We start from the raw sequence: 13,745 nt of genomic DNA, 5'->3' as shown, positions 1-13,745 counted from the left end.
CAGTCCTTCCGGAAATATACTCACATTTAATAATAAAACATGCTCAATGAGTCGCACACAAATAAATCCCCAAAGATTTTCAGGAATAAAAATAATCATAGTAATTGATATAAATAAAGGTATAATAGCAGCTTCAGGGTACTCTGTAGTTCACTATCTTTATTTGAAGTATTATATACTATTTTACTCTAATCGTGACAATCACTGGACAATCGTAAATCATTTTGTAAGTGATAAAGGGGAAAATCCTAATGATTCATACAAGTTGCAATTGTAATTGAGTTTGCGGATGTTTGCTCCCCACTGCACAGAACTGCACCAGTCATTTACAAATGCAATGTGTGTGAAGTAGTCATATAACAATAATTGTTTGCCAACTACCACTGACAAGGGTCCACAGTTGTTTCTTTCACTCTGTGACAGCTGTGTGATGCGGCCAACCTGAATTCTTCCTCAATGGAGTGAGTGGATATATTTAGAGGGCCGTAGTTATATTGTAGGGTCTTCAGACCTGGGGCTCTATACTGCTCCGTCCAGTCGGGACACTGTGCTGAGAGCTGCATCCTCCACGTTCTTTGTCACGTCGCGTTTCTTTCAGCATGGATCCGAAAGCTGTAAGGGAAGATTTGCGCCTGTTTCAGAGCACCCTGCTCCAGGATGGCCTGAAAGAGCTACTGAACGAGAACAAGTTTATTGACTGCATTCTAAAAGTGGGAGACAGAAGCTTGCCCTGCCATAGACTCATTTTGGCAGCCTGTAGTCCTTATTTCCGAGAGTTTTACTTCTCAGGCGATGCTAAAGAAATGGATAAGGAGGTTGTTCTGGAGAATTTGGACCCCGCAATCATGGAGATGATTGTGAATTACATGTATTCAGCAGAGATTGACATCACAGATGACAATGTGCAGGATATCTTTGCTGTGGCAAACCGTTTCCAGATCCCCTCAGTGTTCACAGTGTGTGCGAATTTCCTACAGAAGAAGCTGTCCCCCGGTAACTGTATGGCCATATTCAGAATGGCACTGGTGCTCAACTGCCCCAGACTGGCATTGGCAAGTCGAGACTACATTGCAGATCGTTTTGAAACCCTGGCCAAGGAGGAAGACTTCTTAGAGCTGGCCTCTCATGAGCTTTTTGCCGTCATAGGAGCAGACTCCCTCAATGTAGAAAAGGAGGAGGTGGTGTTTGAATCCCTGATGAAATGGATTCGAAAAGACAAGGAGAACCGTGTCAAGACTCTAGAAGAGGCCTTTGACTGCATCCGTTTCCGTTTACTCCCAGAGAAGTACTTCAATGAGAAAGTGGAAAAGGATGACATCGTCAAGGCTGACCCTGAGCTCCTCAAAAAAACCAAAGTGATCAAAGATGCCTTTGCTGGGAAACTCCCTGAGAATAAGACAGGAGAGTCAGGGAAGGATGCAGTCAACAGTAAAGAAGGAGAGGATAACAGGTTACCTGGTTACCTGAATGATATCAAGAGAATTGGTATGTATGCCAAAGATCTCGTCTTGATGATCAACGACACTGCTGCAGTGGCCTATGATGGCGTTGAGAATGAATGCTTCCTTGCTGCAATGACTGAGCAGATTCCACGCAACCATGTCAGCCTGACATCAAAGAAAAACGATCTCTTCATCCTGGGAGGATTGTTTGTCGATGAAGAGGATAAAGATGCTCCATTACAATGCTACTTCTATCAGGTAATAAGCTTTGTGATTTCATTCGCCACAACTGATCAAACTTTAAATCAACACCATTTGTAACACCATGACTTAGCAAGGGGATGATCTTTAACCACCAAACTTTTCTGTCATCAGAAATAGCTTGATTACTGTAACTTTCTAATATCTTTAAAAAAAAAAAAATTTTTACAGCTGGACATCCTTGCTGCTGATTGGATAGCTCTGCCCCCTATGCCCTCTCCCAGATGTCTGTTCAGTATGGGAGAATTTGACAATCTCATCTTTGCTGTAGCTGGTAAAGATCTACAGTCCAACGAATCTCTTGACTCTGTAATGTGCTATGATGTTGAGTAAGTAGGACAAGTTCATATTCCTATGCTTATTTCCTGTCACGACATGACTGAGGAGCCTGAAACACACTTGAACCTTTCTATCTGTTCCCTAGGAAGATGAAATGGGCTGAGAGCAAAAAGCTACCTCTGAAAATCCATGGTCATAGTGTTGTTTCCCAGAATGGGTTGGTGTACTGTATTGGAGGGAAGACGGATGACAAGTAAGTTTGCTCTTTGTACAAAACACACCTTGTCATGTCTAATTGTTTGATTCAGATACAGTCAAGGCATGCAATAGTAGAGGCATGATGTAAAAATTACATTTGTGTCATTTTATACTCCTCATTGTGATGTTCCATCCTTGTTTTTATCAAAGCAAAGCCATCGATAAGATGTTTGCGTACAACCACAAGAAATCAGAGTGGAAGGAGGTGGCTGCAATGAAAATGCCAAGATCCATGTTTGGGGCAGTCGTTCACAATGGGAAGATTGTGGTGACTGGCGGGGTCAATGAAGATGGTCTCACTTCTGCATCTGAAGCATATGACTTCGGAACCAACAAGTATGTGCCTTGACGTTGAAGTCGGTATGATTAGCAACAATGTAACAAAGCCATTCAATTAACAATGATTCCCATTCCAGGTGGGCCCCCTTCACAGATTTCCCCCAGGAGAGGAGCTCAGTAAACCTGGTCAGCAGTGGAGGATTGCTGTATGCAGTCGGAGGCTTTACCATTGTGGCGACGGAGGACGACAAAGTTGCCCCAACGGAAATCATTGACATCTGGCAGTAAGCAAACTAGTACCCAAATTGAATCCAATCCCACGTACCCTGCCGCCATCTTTAGAGATGGTCTACATTAAAAGCTCCTTGATAATGTCTAACGGTGAAATGGTGCCATTGCCACTATTGTTCTGTGCCAAAGGCATAACGTCAAACTTCTCTTTTCTCCTGTGGCAGGTATGAAGAGGATAAGAAAGAATGGACCGGGATGCTCAAAGCGATGCGTTACGCCGCAGGGGCCTCTTGTGTGTCTATGCATCTCAATGTAGCCAAAATGCCCAAATTATGAACAAGAACACAATAAGTACTGTACCGTCTAGATGTAACATGGAGGACTGCAAAAACAATGCATTTAGATTGACTTTCATCGGGATCCTTCATGATTTATACGCACCATAATATACTGAACAAAAACACAAAACACAACATGTAAAGTGTTGGTCCCATGTTTCATGAGCTGAAATAAAAGATCCCAGAAACGTTCCATTTGCACAAAAAGCTTATTTCTCAAATGTTGTGCACAAATTTGTTTACATCCCTGTTAGTGAGCATTTCTCCTTTGCAAAGATAATCCATCCACCTGACAGGGGTGGCATATGAAGAAGCTGATTAAACAGCATGATCATTACACAGGTGCACTTTGTGCTGGGGACAATAAAAGTCCACACTATAATGTGCAGTTTTGTGCATTCCAAGTCATGTGAAAACCATAGATAAGGGCCTAATGAATTTATATGAACTAACTCAGTGAAATCTTTTAAACCTGTCTGTCTTTGTAAAGAAACAGTTTGCACCCTACAACTTTTTTTGTATTTTATTTATGTGGGACAGATTATTTGGATATATCGAAACCACAAAAACAATGCTATTTCTTATTACAAGCATTTACTATTGTTTGACAAACGTTACACTTCATATGATACAATCTCTTGGCAGGAGGTGAGATAACTGCATGTCCACTCTAGGATTCGGAGTAGGCAATAACATCAATTGTTAATGATCTGCCTGCAAAAATACATTTCCAAAGGCAGACTTTGTCTCACACATCAATAACAAAAGCAATATAACACGTGTCATTGATTCAACATCTAGGTGGTTCAGGAAAACTCAGTAACTATCTTCTTCCTAAGGTATTCCTTCCATGCATCCAGTGTGGAGAGCTCCATAGAGTTCCATTCAAAATGAGGGATCTGTTTAAATGACATTACCATTAATCAGTGATATAGAATGTTATATACATTAATTCCACTTTTGAGGACAGACGTTTCACACACATACCTGGACAACATGGTATCCCAGAATCTCCAGATGTCTCTCTCATCATGATTTCCCCTTTCATGTGACGAGACGGTTTGTAGAATGATTTGGAATCCAAGACGTCCACAGTAACACTGAGTAAGTGAAAAAGAAAAAAAGGTCATTGTTCTGCACCTATGAAAACCCCTTCAATGCGTTTACCCGTGATAACAGAACATCAGTAAAACTTTTTCAACCAAAAGTTCTGAAATCAACCAATCAAGTTTCGTACCGTTGTGCCCCTGGAGGGACCTCACTCCTCTCCTTCCCTACAGAGTCAGAACCCCAGCGGACCTTCCCACCGTCAGATATCTGCAGCTGGCTCTGCTCACTGTAGGTCACTGCCTGGTGGTGTCTGTCCAGAACACATTCAAAGTCTAGGGAGATCAGAAGAAATACAGCTCACAACTAGAACAGGTGACACATTTGATTACCTTTTGAGTTTAACACCAATCCGCTCTGGACACTCCAACCACACAGACCGATTCAGCTCCGTGAGAGGCAGGTGGATCCGCATGTTTTGGGCATCAGGCAGGGCTACCACATAACAGAGAGGTTCTCTTATCCCTTTAGCTTTATCTGAAAATGATGTTTTCAGATAGTAGGGGATACAGGATGCTGGCTTTGTCTTTATTGGGATATTTCTAATATAATTATATAACAAACTTTCTAACTGGGAAACCAGCTTGGCAAGGACATCCACGTTGACGATTTCTCGAATCAGGTCCTCCAGGAAGAAATCAGCCACAGGCAGTAGATGGGATTATGTACCAACAGATTGAGGTCAAAGAGACCTGGAGGAAGAAGATCAATTAATTTGTCTGGTCCTTTTGATGAGTTCCAAATACAAAAATGTAACATACACCACAATCACTTACTGATGTGAGGTATGAAGTGCTGAATGCAGATGTCAAACAGCTCATCCACCCTTGCTGGATTATAATTCAGTACAGCAAAGGGCAGCACGGTGGCATAAAGTTGCTGAGTAGTGAAAAGAAAAACATTGTTCTGGTATGGACTCATTCTATCCGTCTCTACATATATACAGGCAAAAGAACAGTATTCCCTGATGTGAAATAAAATGTAATGTCTCAAAGTACCTTGTTGATGTGCTCCATGGTCATGCTAGCTACGCGGTCCATTAATGGAGTACAGAGGTGACTAGTCATGGTCAGAAAAAGGGCCATCTCGGGCACATTGGCCCAGATATCTGGTTCTCCAGCCTCCGGAGCGTAACCATGGTCTCCTCCAGCAGAATCTCCTCAAACCATTCCCCTGACATGTACTTGAGCTCCTCCAACACCAGGTCCAGGCGCTCAGCCTTGCGCAGGCGCTCATGCACCGCAGCGGTTCAGTGTCTGCAGCAGACGCACATACTTGCTGGGAGTGTTGTGTCGGTAGGACGGGTCATTGCTCACCCACTTAGCGACAGCCATTGCAAAGGTTCATTCAGATTACACTGGAGCAGCACTGCCTCCACCCATTAAATTACGCCTTCGTCGAGTCCAAGTAGCATGGTCACCTCATATGGATAGACACTGTCCTGCAAGTAGCAGTGAGAAAAAGTTGTATTAGCCTACTTTGTATATTATGCAATAAGAGTGACCTGTCATATAGGATCATAGTGGGCAGAGATAGATCTTCAGAATAACCACTCACTGAACTAGGATGTTCCTTAATTTAGTGAAGAGCTCTGGACTCTGGTAATGCAGCAGGATCAGGGTTTGTGTGATCCTGGATATCTCAATGGGCTTGAAAACATGTAGGTTCTTGTGGACTACTGACACAATCCTGTAAAGAGATAACTTGCTTCAGTTGTATTGTCTAAATGCAACTTTCAGACAAGGCTATAACAGAGAATCAACTTACATTGGATCAGCTGCAGGTTTTTACGCTGAATCTCCTCCAGTGTCTCTGCCACAGCCAGGGCCCGTTGGCATTAAACTCCTCTGCCTAAAGCAGTGTTGTACTCTCCAGCCTGAAAGAGAAGTACTTATCAATGAGTTGGTGTTCTGCCCTGCCATAGGGCCAAGAGAAACAAACAGCTTGGTGAAGGAGAAAGGGTCTATGCTTGAGTTCACTAGTTCCACTAGACTATGTTTTGCAGCCAGGCTGTCACAAGTCACAGTTGTAGAAATGGAGTGACTGGTAGAGGATCCTGCAGAGACATGTCCAGAATTATTTTTATGTAATATCAAGAACTTATAGATTACTGAAAGTGATATTTTTTGTGTACATCACATCATCAATTGTGGAGAGTTTTTGATTCAAAATGTCAGTGATCTGACCCATCAGAGGACTGTTCTGCAGATGTTGATCACTTAGGCAGACAGCAAACTTAGACAGTGAAGGCATCAGAAATCTGCAAAAACAGTGAATTTACATCTGTACACCAGCTCACACCCCTCAATGATTCTGCTGTATTTAATGGCAAATATATATATATATTTTACCTGTATAATCTAAGCCAAGCCTCTGAGACCAAATGATGAACAAGATAATCACATGGTTCCACATTGAGCCTTCAAAGGTACAAGGTTGATGTGAAAACGTTTTTTAAAAAAACATTTCAGGACTGATATAGGCTTACCCACCTAGCCAACATCTGTACCTGAGGACATTTTAGAGCATGTCCACCAATGTGAAATCATCCACGAGCTCAATTTTGTTCCCAGCCAGCACCCGGAGAGTCTGGAACTCAGGGTGGCTTTTAAAGAACTCAACCGTTCTCAGCATCTGTGGCTTCTCTCACTGGAACTGCCAGAGCATGCCCATGGCACAGCCAACATGGTTCACAGTCAGCTTGGCCTTGTTCTTGCCCACCACCTCCAACACTTGGTCTTCACCTTAGCAGGTGCCAAGCTGCTCTAGAACCTGGTCCCGGTTCACTGCACCCCCAATGCAGAAACCTGCAAAAGTAGAAGCTCCCAGTCACAGCTTGGAGCCGAATCAAGGCCATGGGGCCTAGTTCAAGTGAGAATGGAATGCCACATCTTCAGAAGGTAACCACTGCCAAGATCAGGCCAACATAACTTAGAATCCACAGGGAAGGAGAAATGCCTGTATATTCCTTTGGTGAAACATCTGTAGAAAGAGAGCATCATGCAAAACATAGCAAAGATAAATACATATCTCCATAAAAAAACAAATAATGTGAAATTAAGTACATACCTAAACCATTCATCCATGCATCCAGCAACAATGTCACAAAAACATCTGACTGACAGTGATGGTGTCCTTATTTATATCTCACCAGCATGTCTATACAGTATATTTTTTTTAAAAATTGTATTTATTTTATTGTTTAAACAGTATACACACAATAAGTATACAAACAGACAATGATAACATATGCTAGGGTGTACAAGAAATTACAGATTATACAAAGACTTAAAAGAAACACACATCTTGATTGTTTTAGCAGCTTTCTTATTCGAAGAATGTAGAATGGTCTTAATGTACGGCTCAAATTCCGTATAGAAAATACGGAAGAGTGTTTTTTTAATTATTGCATTTACATTGATGAATATGACATTTTGGCATTAGCACAATTAGAGTCATGAGGTAAAATTGTTTTTATTTTTCCTTATTATAGCAGCACATTCTTCCATAAAAAATATAAAAAAGTAATCAAGAATATTAACAATTATAAAACTATGAATACCTTTCCATAATTTCTTTACATGTCGACAATGCCAAAATAAATGCTCAACTGTTTCTGGATGCTCAACACAAAAAAGAACAGTTAATGTTAATGTATTTTTTGAGTTTCTTCAGGTAATGATTCACAGGGCAATACTTATGGATCTTTCTGAAAGAGACCTCTTTGACCTTGTTAACAAGCAGGTATTTGTGTGGTAATAACCAGACTTTTTTCCAACAGATATTATTGACAAATGTATTTCAGTAAGGTGTGACAAAAGGAATGGATACAATATCTCTTAGATTTTTTTTCACCTTTATTTAACTAGGCAAGTCAGTTAAGAACTAATTCTTAATTTCAATGACGGCCTAGGAACAGTGGGTTAACTGCCTGTTCAGGGGCAGAACGACAGATTTGTACCTTGTCAGCTCGGCGATTTGAACTTGTTTTGAACTTGTTTCTATACAAAATATCCTTATTGTTTCAAATGAAATACCTATGTGGGGGAAAATTATGTTTATATATTAACGACCACGCTAAGAATAATTGTCTATGAAAAGCAGAGTAACATAAAATTGAAGCCACTGCATCCGGTGAAATATCTGTTTGTTATGTCTGTGACTACCTTTTACCGTAATCCATGATCAAGTCCCTCATATAAATAACATGTAATCATTTTCTCCCCTAGTAGTCAATATTGTATGTACTCTACACAAGCAGCAGGTAAACAGTAACTGAAGAAAAATATTATATTTTATACGTTTTTAGTGTTATAAGCAATCATCATAACCCCCCCCAAAAAACAAAACCAGCCAGATGTACCAGTAGACTGTCCGCAGGTGTGAAATGTCGTCTTCTGCGCATATTTTTACCCAAAATGCTTTGACGTTTCCCGTCGCGCCATCTTTAGAAAATATTGTGGAAGAAGCGGTAGCTAAATGAAACTCGATTTCACCTTGTTGAGAATAACTACCGTGAGATATTGGCCAACTGAGCTAATTTGTGTAGGTCAATTCTATAATGTCTACGCTATTGTACATTATGTCTATTTTATATAACGTTGAATGAAAGGGAAGACTGAAATCTATCAAACAGTTAATTACGTTAGCGAGCTAATGCTGTTAGCTAGCAGGCCACAATCCGCATGAGCACAAGTCATTACCTAGCAAGCTTGCTAGTTAGCGTGGACATTTCAGTTTGCATTGTGTTTACTCTAACTAAATATTAACGTTATTCATTCATGTTGATAAAGCTAGCTAGTTTTTATTTCCTTTATCTTGCCCAGATTTTGCGCAGCCTGGTTTTTCTGCCAATTACTTATCTAATACGCTATATTAGCCTGTAGAGATGGGTACTATGGTTGTATTTGTAAACAACTAGCGGCCTACGCTAACTAGCTAACTAACAGCAAAAAAACTTGTTTCAGCTATAGAAGTTTGATCATGGGAATCAAGGTTCAGCGTCCACGCTGCTTCTTTGACATTGGCATCAGTAACGTGCTGGGTAAGAAGGCTTGGGTTTTCATTTGGTCTTCCCATCCCGTTTATCATATCTCTGAAATGTAGCTTAGAGCCGCTTTACTAAAATATGCACTGACATGAACATGGTTTATTTTGCAGTTGGCAGAGTTGTGGTAGAATTGTTTTCTGATGTCTGTCCCAAAACATGTGAGAACTTTCGATGCCTCTGCACAGGTAATTTACTTTTTCTTGCCTTGGTCTGACATTGGTGTACGATATTTAGATTCTGTACATATTGTCATCTCTGTTTTGACTTAAACATTGCTTTCTGTGTAGGCGAGAAAGGAATTGGAAAAGGTACACAAAAACCTCTGCATTACAAAGGATGCCTATTCCACAGAATTGTGAAGGACTTCATGATTCAAGGAGGAGACTTCAGTGAAGGTATATGAAATATGCCTTAACCAAAGACAACAGTGGAAATGTTTTTTTGTTGTTGATGATATTCTAATATCTATATTCCTTCTATAAATCAGGCAATGGAAAGGGAGGGGAATCTATCTATGGTGGATTCTTTGAAGGTAGGACTATTTTACAGATAATTTTGTTAAATATTCTAATCAAAACCATCCTCAAGAACTAATGTCATGTCTGTGTCTCAGATGAAAGCTTCTCTGTCAAACATAACAAGGAGTACCTCCTGTCAATGGCAAACAGGGGCAAAGATACCAATGGATCACAGTTTTTTATGTAAGTCTATCAATGTTTTAATTTTTAATTGTCCTAGCTGGAATCAGTTGGTCATTCATTCATGAATTTAACATCTTGAGTGAACCTAACTTACAAAAATATGTTTTACTCTCATTCTAATCTTCTGCTCCATTTTGTTTTATTGGTCTACAGAACAACAAAACCCACACCACACTTAGATGGGTAAGTATAACATTTGGACAAGTATTGCAACTTAGTTGACCATTTGTATCTGCTTGAATTGTATTTTTATAATAAGAGCATGTTATATAAATGGTGATCTGTTCTTCGTTGTTATCACCTGTCATAACTTGCTTATTTTATTCTAGTGTCCATGTGGTTTTTGGCCAAGTGATCTCTGGACAAGAGGTCGTTCAGACAATGGAGAGTCAAAAGACAGATGCCGGCAGTAGACCATACGCTGAGGTGAAAGTTATGAACTGTGGCGAGCTCATTCCAAAATCGAAAGGTTTGTACGATTCAAAGAAATTTGGCAAGTTGTTTTAAGCTTGTTATTGCTTTAGATTGTAGGTCTTGGACTGTCTTATTGTCAGGATCAAAGCTTTTAAAGGTATCCTTAGCGCTGGTTAAGTGTCCTCTACTATTTACAGCAAAAAAAGAAGAGAAGAGAAGACAAAAGGCCATCTCCAGTGGCAGCGACAGCTCAAGTGACTCTGACAGTTCTGACGTCTCTTCTGAATCTGCGAGTGACTCTGATAAAGAATCCAAGAAACGGAAGAAGAGGCATAAGAAAGAGTCCAAGAAGAAGGACAAGAAACAGAAGAAGAAAGATAAGAAAGGGTTTGTACTGAAAACTGTTTTAATTGTGCTCCCACAACCACCTTCATTTAAGCATAGGTTTGAAGTCTGGTCTGTAATGTTTCAAGTCTGGTCTGTAATGTCTGTAGGTCTGAGCCCGGCAGTGGTGAGGAGAAAGAGGAAGAGGTTACATCTACAGTACGACCAGAGGAAATCCCTCCTATCCCAGAAAATAAGTTCCTTATGAGGAGAAGTCCTCAGCAGCAAAATGAAGAGGCTGAGGCTGGAAAGGAGCGGGAAAAGGCTAGGGAGAGGGAAAAGCCTAGGGAGAGGTGAGTTCATGGACAAGACAGAACAACATTTCATTCTGAACCTTTACAACTGGGAACTATATTCATTTAGATACATTTTTGTTTTGTTGCAGAATGTTTAATTGTCAGTCAACATATAAGAGGAGACTTCTGATGACAAGATCAGGCAGGACGATTAAAGGCAGAGGTCCAAGAGTAAGTGCACAACAGAACAAGTGCAGTACTATCATACTATTTCTGCAAAACAAGGATCTAGAAAGTGACTGTCAATTTAATCTTTTACTTGCAGCGGTACCGAACTCCGTCACACTCCAGGTCAAGGTCAAGGGATCGTTTCCGACGCAGCGAGACTCCTCCACACTGGCGCCAGGAGATGCAGCGTGTACAAAGGGCACCAAGAGCATCCAGTGGAGACCGCTGGATCAAGGGTGACAAGTAAGTCTTACCTTTTTTTATTGTTAATATTCGAACGGTCAGTGCTGGACTGATAAGCTGATTTTACCTTTAACAGCCTGATCTAATTACATGGCTTCTCAAGTATTTTCTAATTTTTCCTATTGTCAAAAGGGATCATCAGCCAAGGGCCAGTTATTTAAGTTTTATTCAAAGAGTTAACTTGGACTCTGTGTTTCCTGTGGGGGTGACATTTCTCTGTATTTTTGTTGTAGGGGTGACATGACAGAGAGCAGGAATGAGAGTGGCAAAGCTCCAAGAGGAAGAGGGAGGAAGACTTCTGAAACCAAGCATGAAAACACTGCTGAAAACTCCAATCAAAACAGAGAGAAGGCGAAGAAAGGTCGCTCTCATAGATCCAAGAGCAAAGAAAAGGACCCTAATAAAACTGAAGACAAGCATAACAAACACAAGGCAAAGAAGGCCAAATCTCGAAGCCGCAGTAAGAGCAAAGAGAAAAGTTGTAGGTCCAAAAGCAGAGAGAGGGATCAGAAACATGGCAAAAGTGATGATAAGAGGGGCCGCTCAAGAAGCAAGGACAGAAACCTAAATAAAGAGAGAGCCACAGAGTCTGGAACTCATGACTGTGATAGAAGTAAAGAACGCGCTAAACCCACTGAGGCTGACATTAAGAACAGAAAGGAGACAAAAGGAAGAAATGGTGAGAAGCTGAGGACAAAGTCTAGAAGCAAGGAGAGGAACTCTGGAAAGAACCGAAACCAATCTAGCAGCAGAAGCAGGGACAGGGGGAGACGTGCCTCATCTCGAGACAAAGAGCAAGCACGGGACAGAGAGCGAGGTAGGGAGCGCAGTAAGAGCATGGAAAGACAGCACCACAGAGAGAGGGAGGACAAGAGGAGAGGTAGATCCAAGAGCAGAGAACGGACAAGGAGTCCAGACAAGAATAAGAGCAGGGACTCGCGTAGAGGCAGGCGCTCCAGGAGTAAGAGCAACAATAGAGACCATAGCAAAGACGGTTCATCTCATCAGAGGAAGAACAAAGACAGTGAAGACACTCACAGACGAAGGCGGTCCAAGAGCAGAAACTTGGAGAATAAAGGGAAGGACAGAAGTAGAAAGAGCCCCATCTCCAAGAAGAAAAGGGATGGCAGCCCAGAAAAGGAGTCCTCTCACAAGTCCAAAGATGCAGGGAAAAACCCTGAGCGGAATCAAAAGTCAAAGAGCCAAGAGAAGGATAAAAACCACAGCAAGAAAAAGAAGTCCAGTTCTGATGATAGTGATTAGTCCACTAAATGTTCATTCCTGTCCATCCTTGAACATACAAATTAATGCGCTGATGCCTAATAATGTGTGAGGTTCTGCTGTAGACCTATTTTAGACACTTGTTAGATATCGCAACAGATCCAATTCTGGAATATTTGTACAAATTAAGATTTCATAAGATTTGACAGCGGCTAAAAGCCATTTTTATGTTTTAGTTTTTTTTTTTTTTTCGCTGTCAGACTAATTTGACAAATGTTGGGAATGTAATGTTTATTAATGGTCGAGTAAGGAAGTGACTTAACAGGTGAGTGTTGAAAGGAACATTTTTGTCAGGTTTTATTAAAAATGTTCTCTTTCAGTCTGGTCTCGTACTGAGGGGACGTGATTCCATTGTGATAATTATAATGGAAGGGATGAGTTTTGTCTTTCTGGGCTATATGCCTGTCTCAAGTAATATTACATGTATGACTAATCATATGGTTATTTTCAACATTTTGATTGTTTAAATTACAAACAGTCTCATTGTGACAGAACATACTGTAAGTGAAACATAAAATGGTTTTGTAAAAAAAAAAAAAAAAAAAAAAACTTTCCTTTTTAGTATGCTGATATTTAAGTGGAGATGTCAGAGAAGGCTCAATTTGACTTGAAAGACAGGTAAGAGTGCAGACATTTTGTGAAATGATTGGGGTGTTAGATGCGTATACCGTTTAGTTCTTCTTTTTTTACCTGTTTCAGGGAACCAGAACTTTTTATCTTGACCTCAGTCTCAAATTAGTTTTGTATAATTGTATCCATTTTTGTTAGTATTTTATGTTCAGATTTTCACCCATTACATCTTTCAAAATGTTTAAAATTCCTCACCAGAGCAATGTGTAAATACATTGCTGTGAAGTTCCATGTTAGTTCATACTAGGTGTTAAATTCCTGGGCATGACTTTCCTTTAAACTATAAATGAAAACCACTGGCTTTGTAAAATGGGCCGAATTCAATATTCCCCAATGAATCATGTTTTAAAATAAAAGGATATGGTTAAAATGTTTGTTTTATT

At 40.5% G+C, this 13,745-nt stretch overlaps 2 protein-coding genes and 1 pseudogene across 2 annotated transcripts; 2 read left to right on the top strand and 1 right to left on the bottom strand.

Moving 5' to 3' along the window:
• The first annotated feature begins 517 nt into the window (after positions 1-517).
• LOC135519572 (kelch-like protein 41a) lies at positions 518-3,280 on the top strand. The gene is made up of 6 exons (XM_064944808.1): positions 518-1,700; positions 1,875-2,032; positions 2,128-2,235; positions 2,391-2,576; positions 2,657-2,803; positions 2,975-3,280. Exons 1-6 carry the CDS (start codon positions 600-602, stop codon positions 3,084-3,086), a joined length of 1,812 nt encoding a protein of 603 aa, XP_064800880.1. The 5' UTR covers positions 518-599; the 3' UTR covers positions 3,087-3,280.
• A 614-nt stretch (positions 3,281-3,894) lies between these two features.
• Positions 3,895-7,052, bottom strand: LOC135519590 (FAST kinase domain-containing protein 1, mitochondrial-like; annotated as a pseudogene).
• A 1,574-nt stretch (positions 7,053-8,626) lies between these two features.
• Positions 8,627-13,736, top strand: LOC135519567 (peptidyl-prolyl cis-trans isomerase G-like). The gene is made up of 13 exons (XM_064944802.1): positions 8,627-8,740; positions 9,163-9,239; positions 9,356-9,430; positions 9,533-9,640; positions 9,733-9,777; positions 9,859-9,946; positions 10,100-10,129; positions 10,276-10,415; positions 10,558-10,747; positions 10,855-11,037; positions 11,130-11,211; positions 11,306-11,451; positions 11,685-13,736. The coding sequence occupies exons 2-13, from the start codon at positions 9,179-9,181 to the stop codon at positions 12,712-12,714; spliced, it is 2,178 nt and encodes a 725-aa protein (XP_064800874.1). The 5' UTR covers positions 8,627-8,740; positions 9,163-9,178; the 3' UTR covers positions 12,715-13,736.
• The last annotated feature ends 9 nt before the right edge of the window (positions 13,737-13,745 follow it).

This window comes from Oncorhynchus masou, chromosome 29 (assembly GCF_036934945.1).
Source record: "Oncorhynchus masou masou isolate Uvic2021 chromosome 29, UVic_Omas_1.1, whole genome shotgun sequence".
NCBI classification, from domain to species: domain Eukaryota; kingdom Metazoa; phylum Chordata; class Actinopteri; order Salmoniformes; family Salmonidae; genus Oncorhynchus; species Oncorhynchus masou.
Note: the sequence above shows the minus strand (reverse complement) of the source record. Positions and strands in the feature narration are given on the sequence as shown.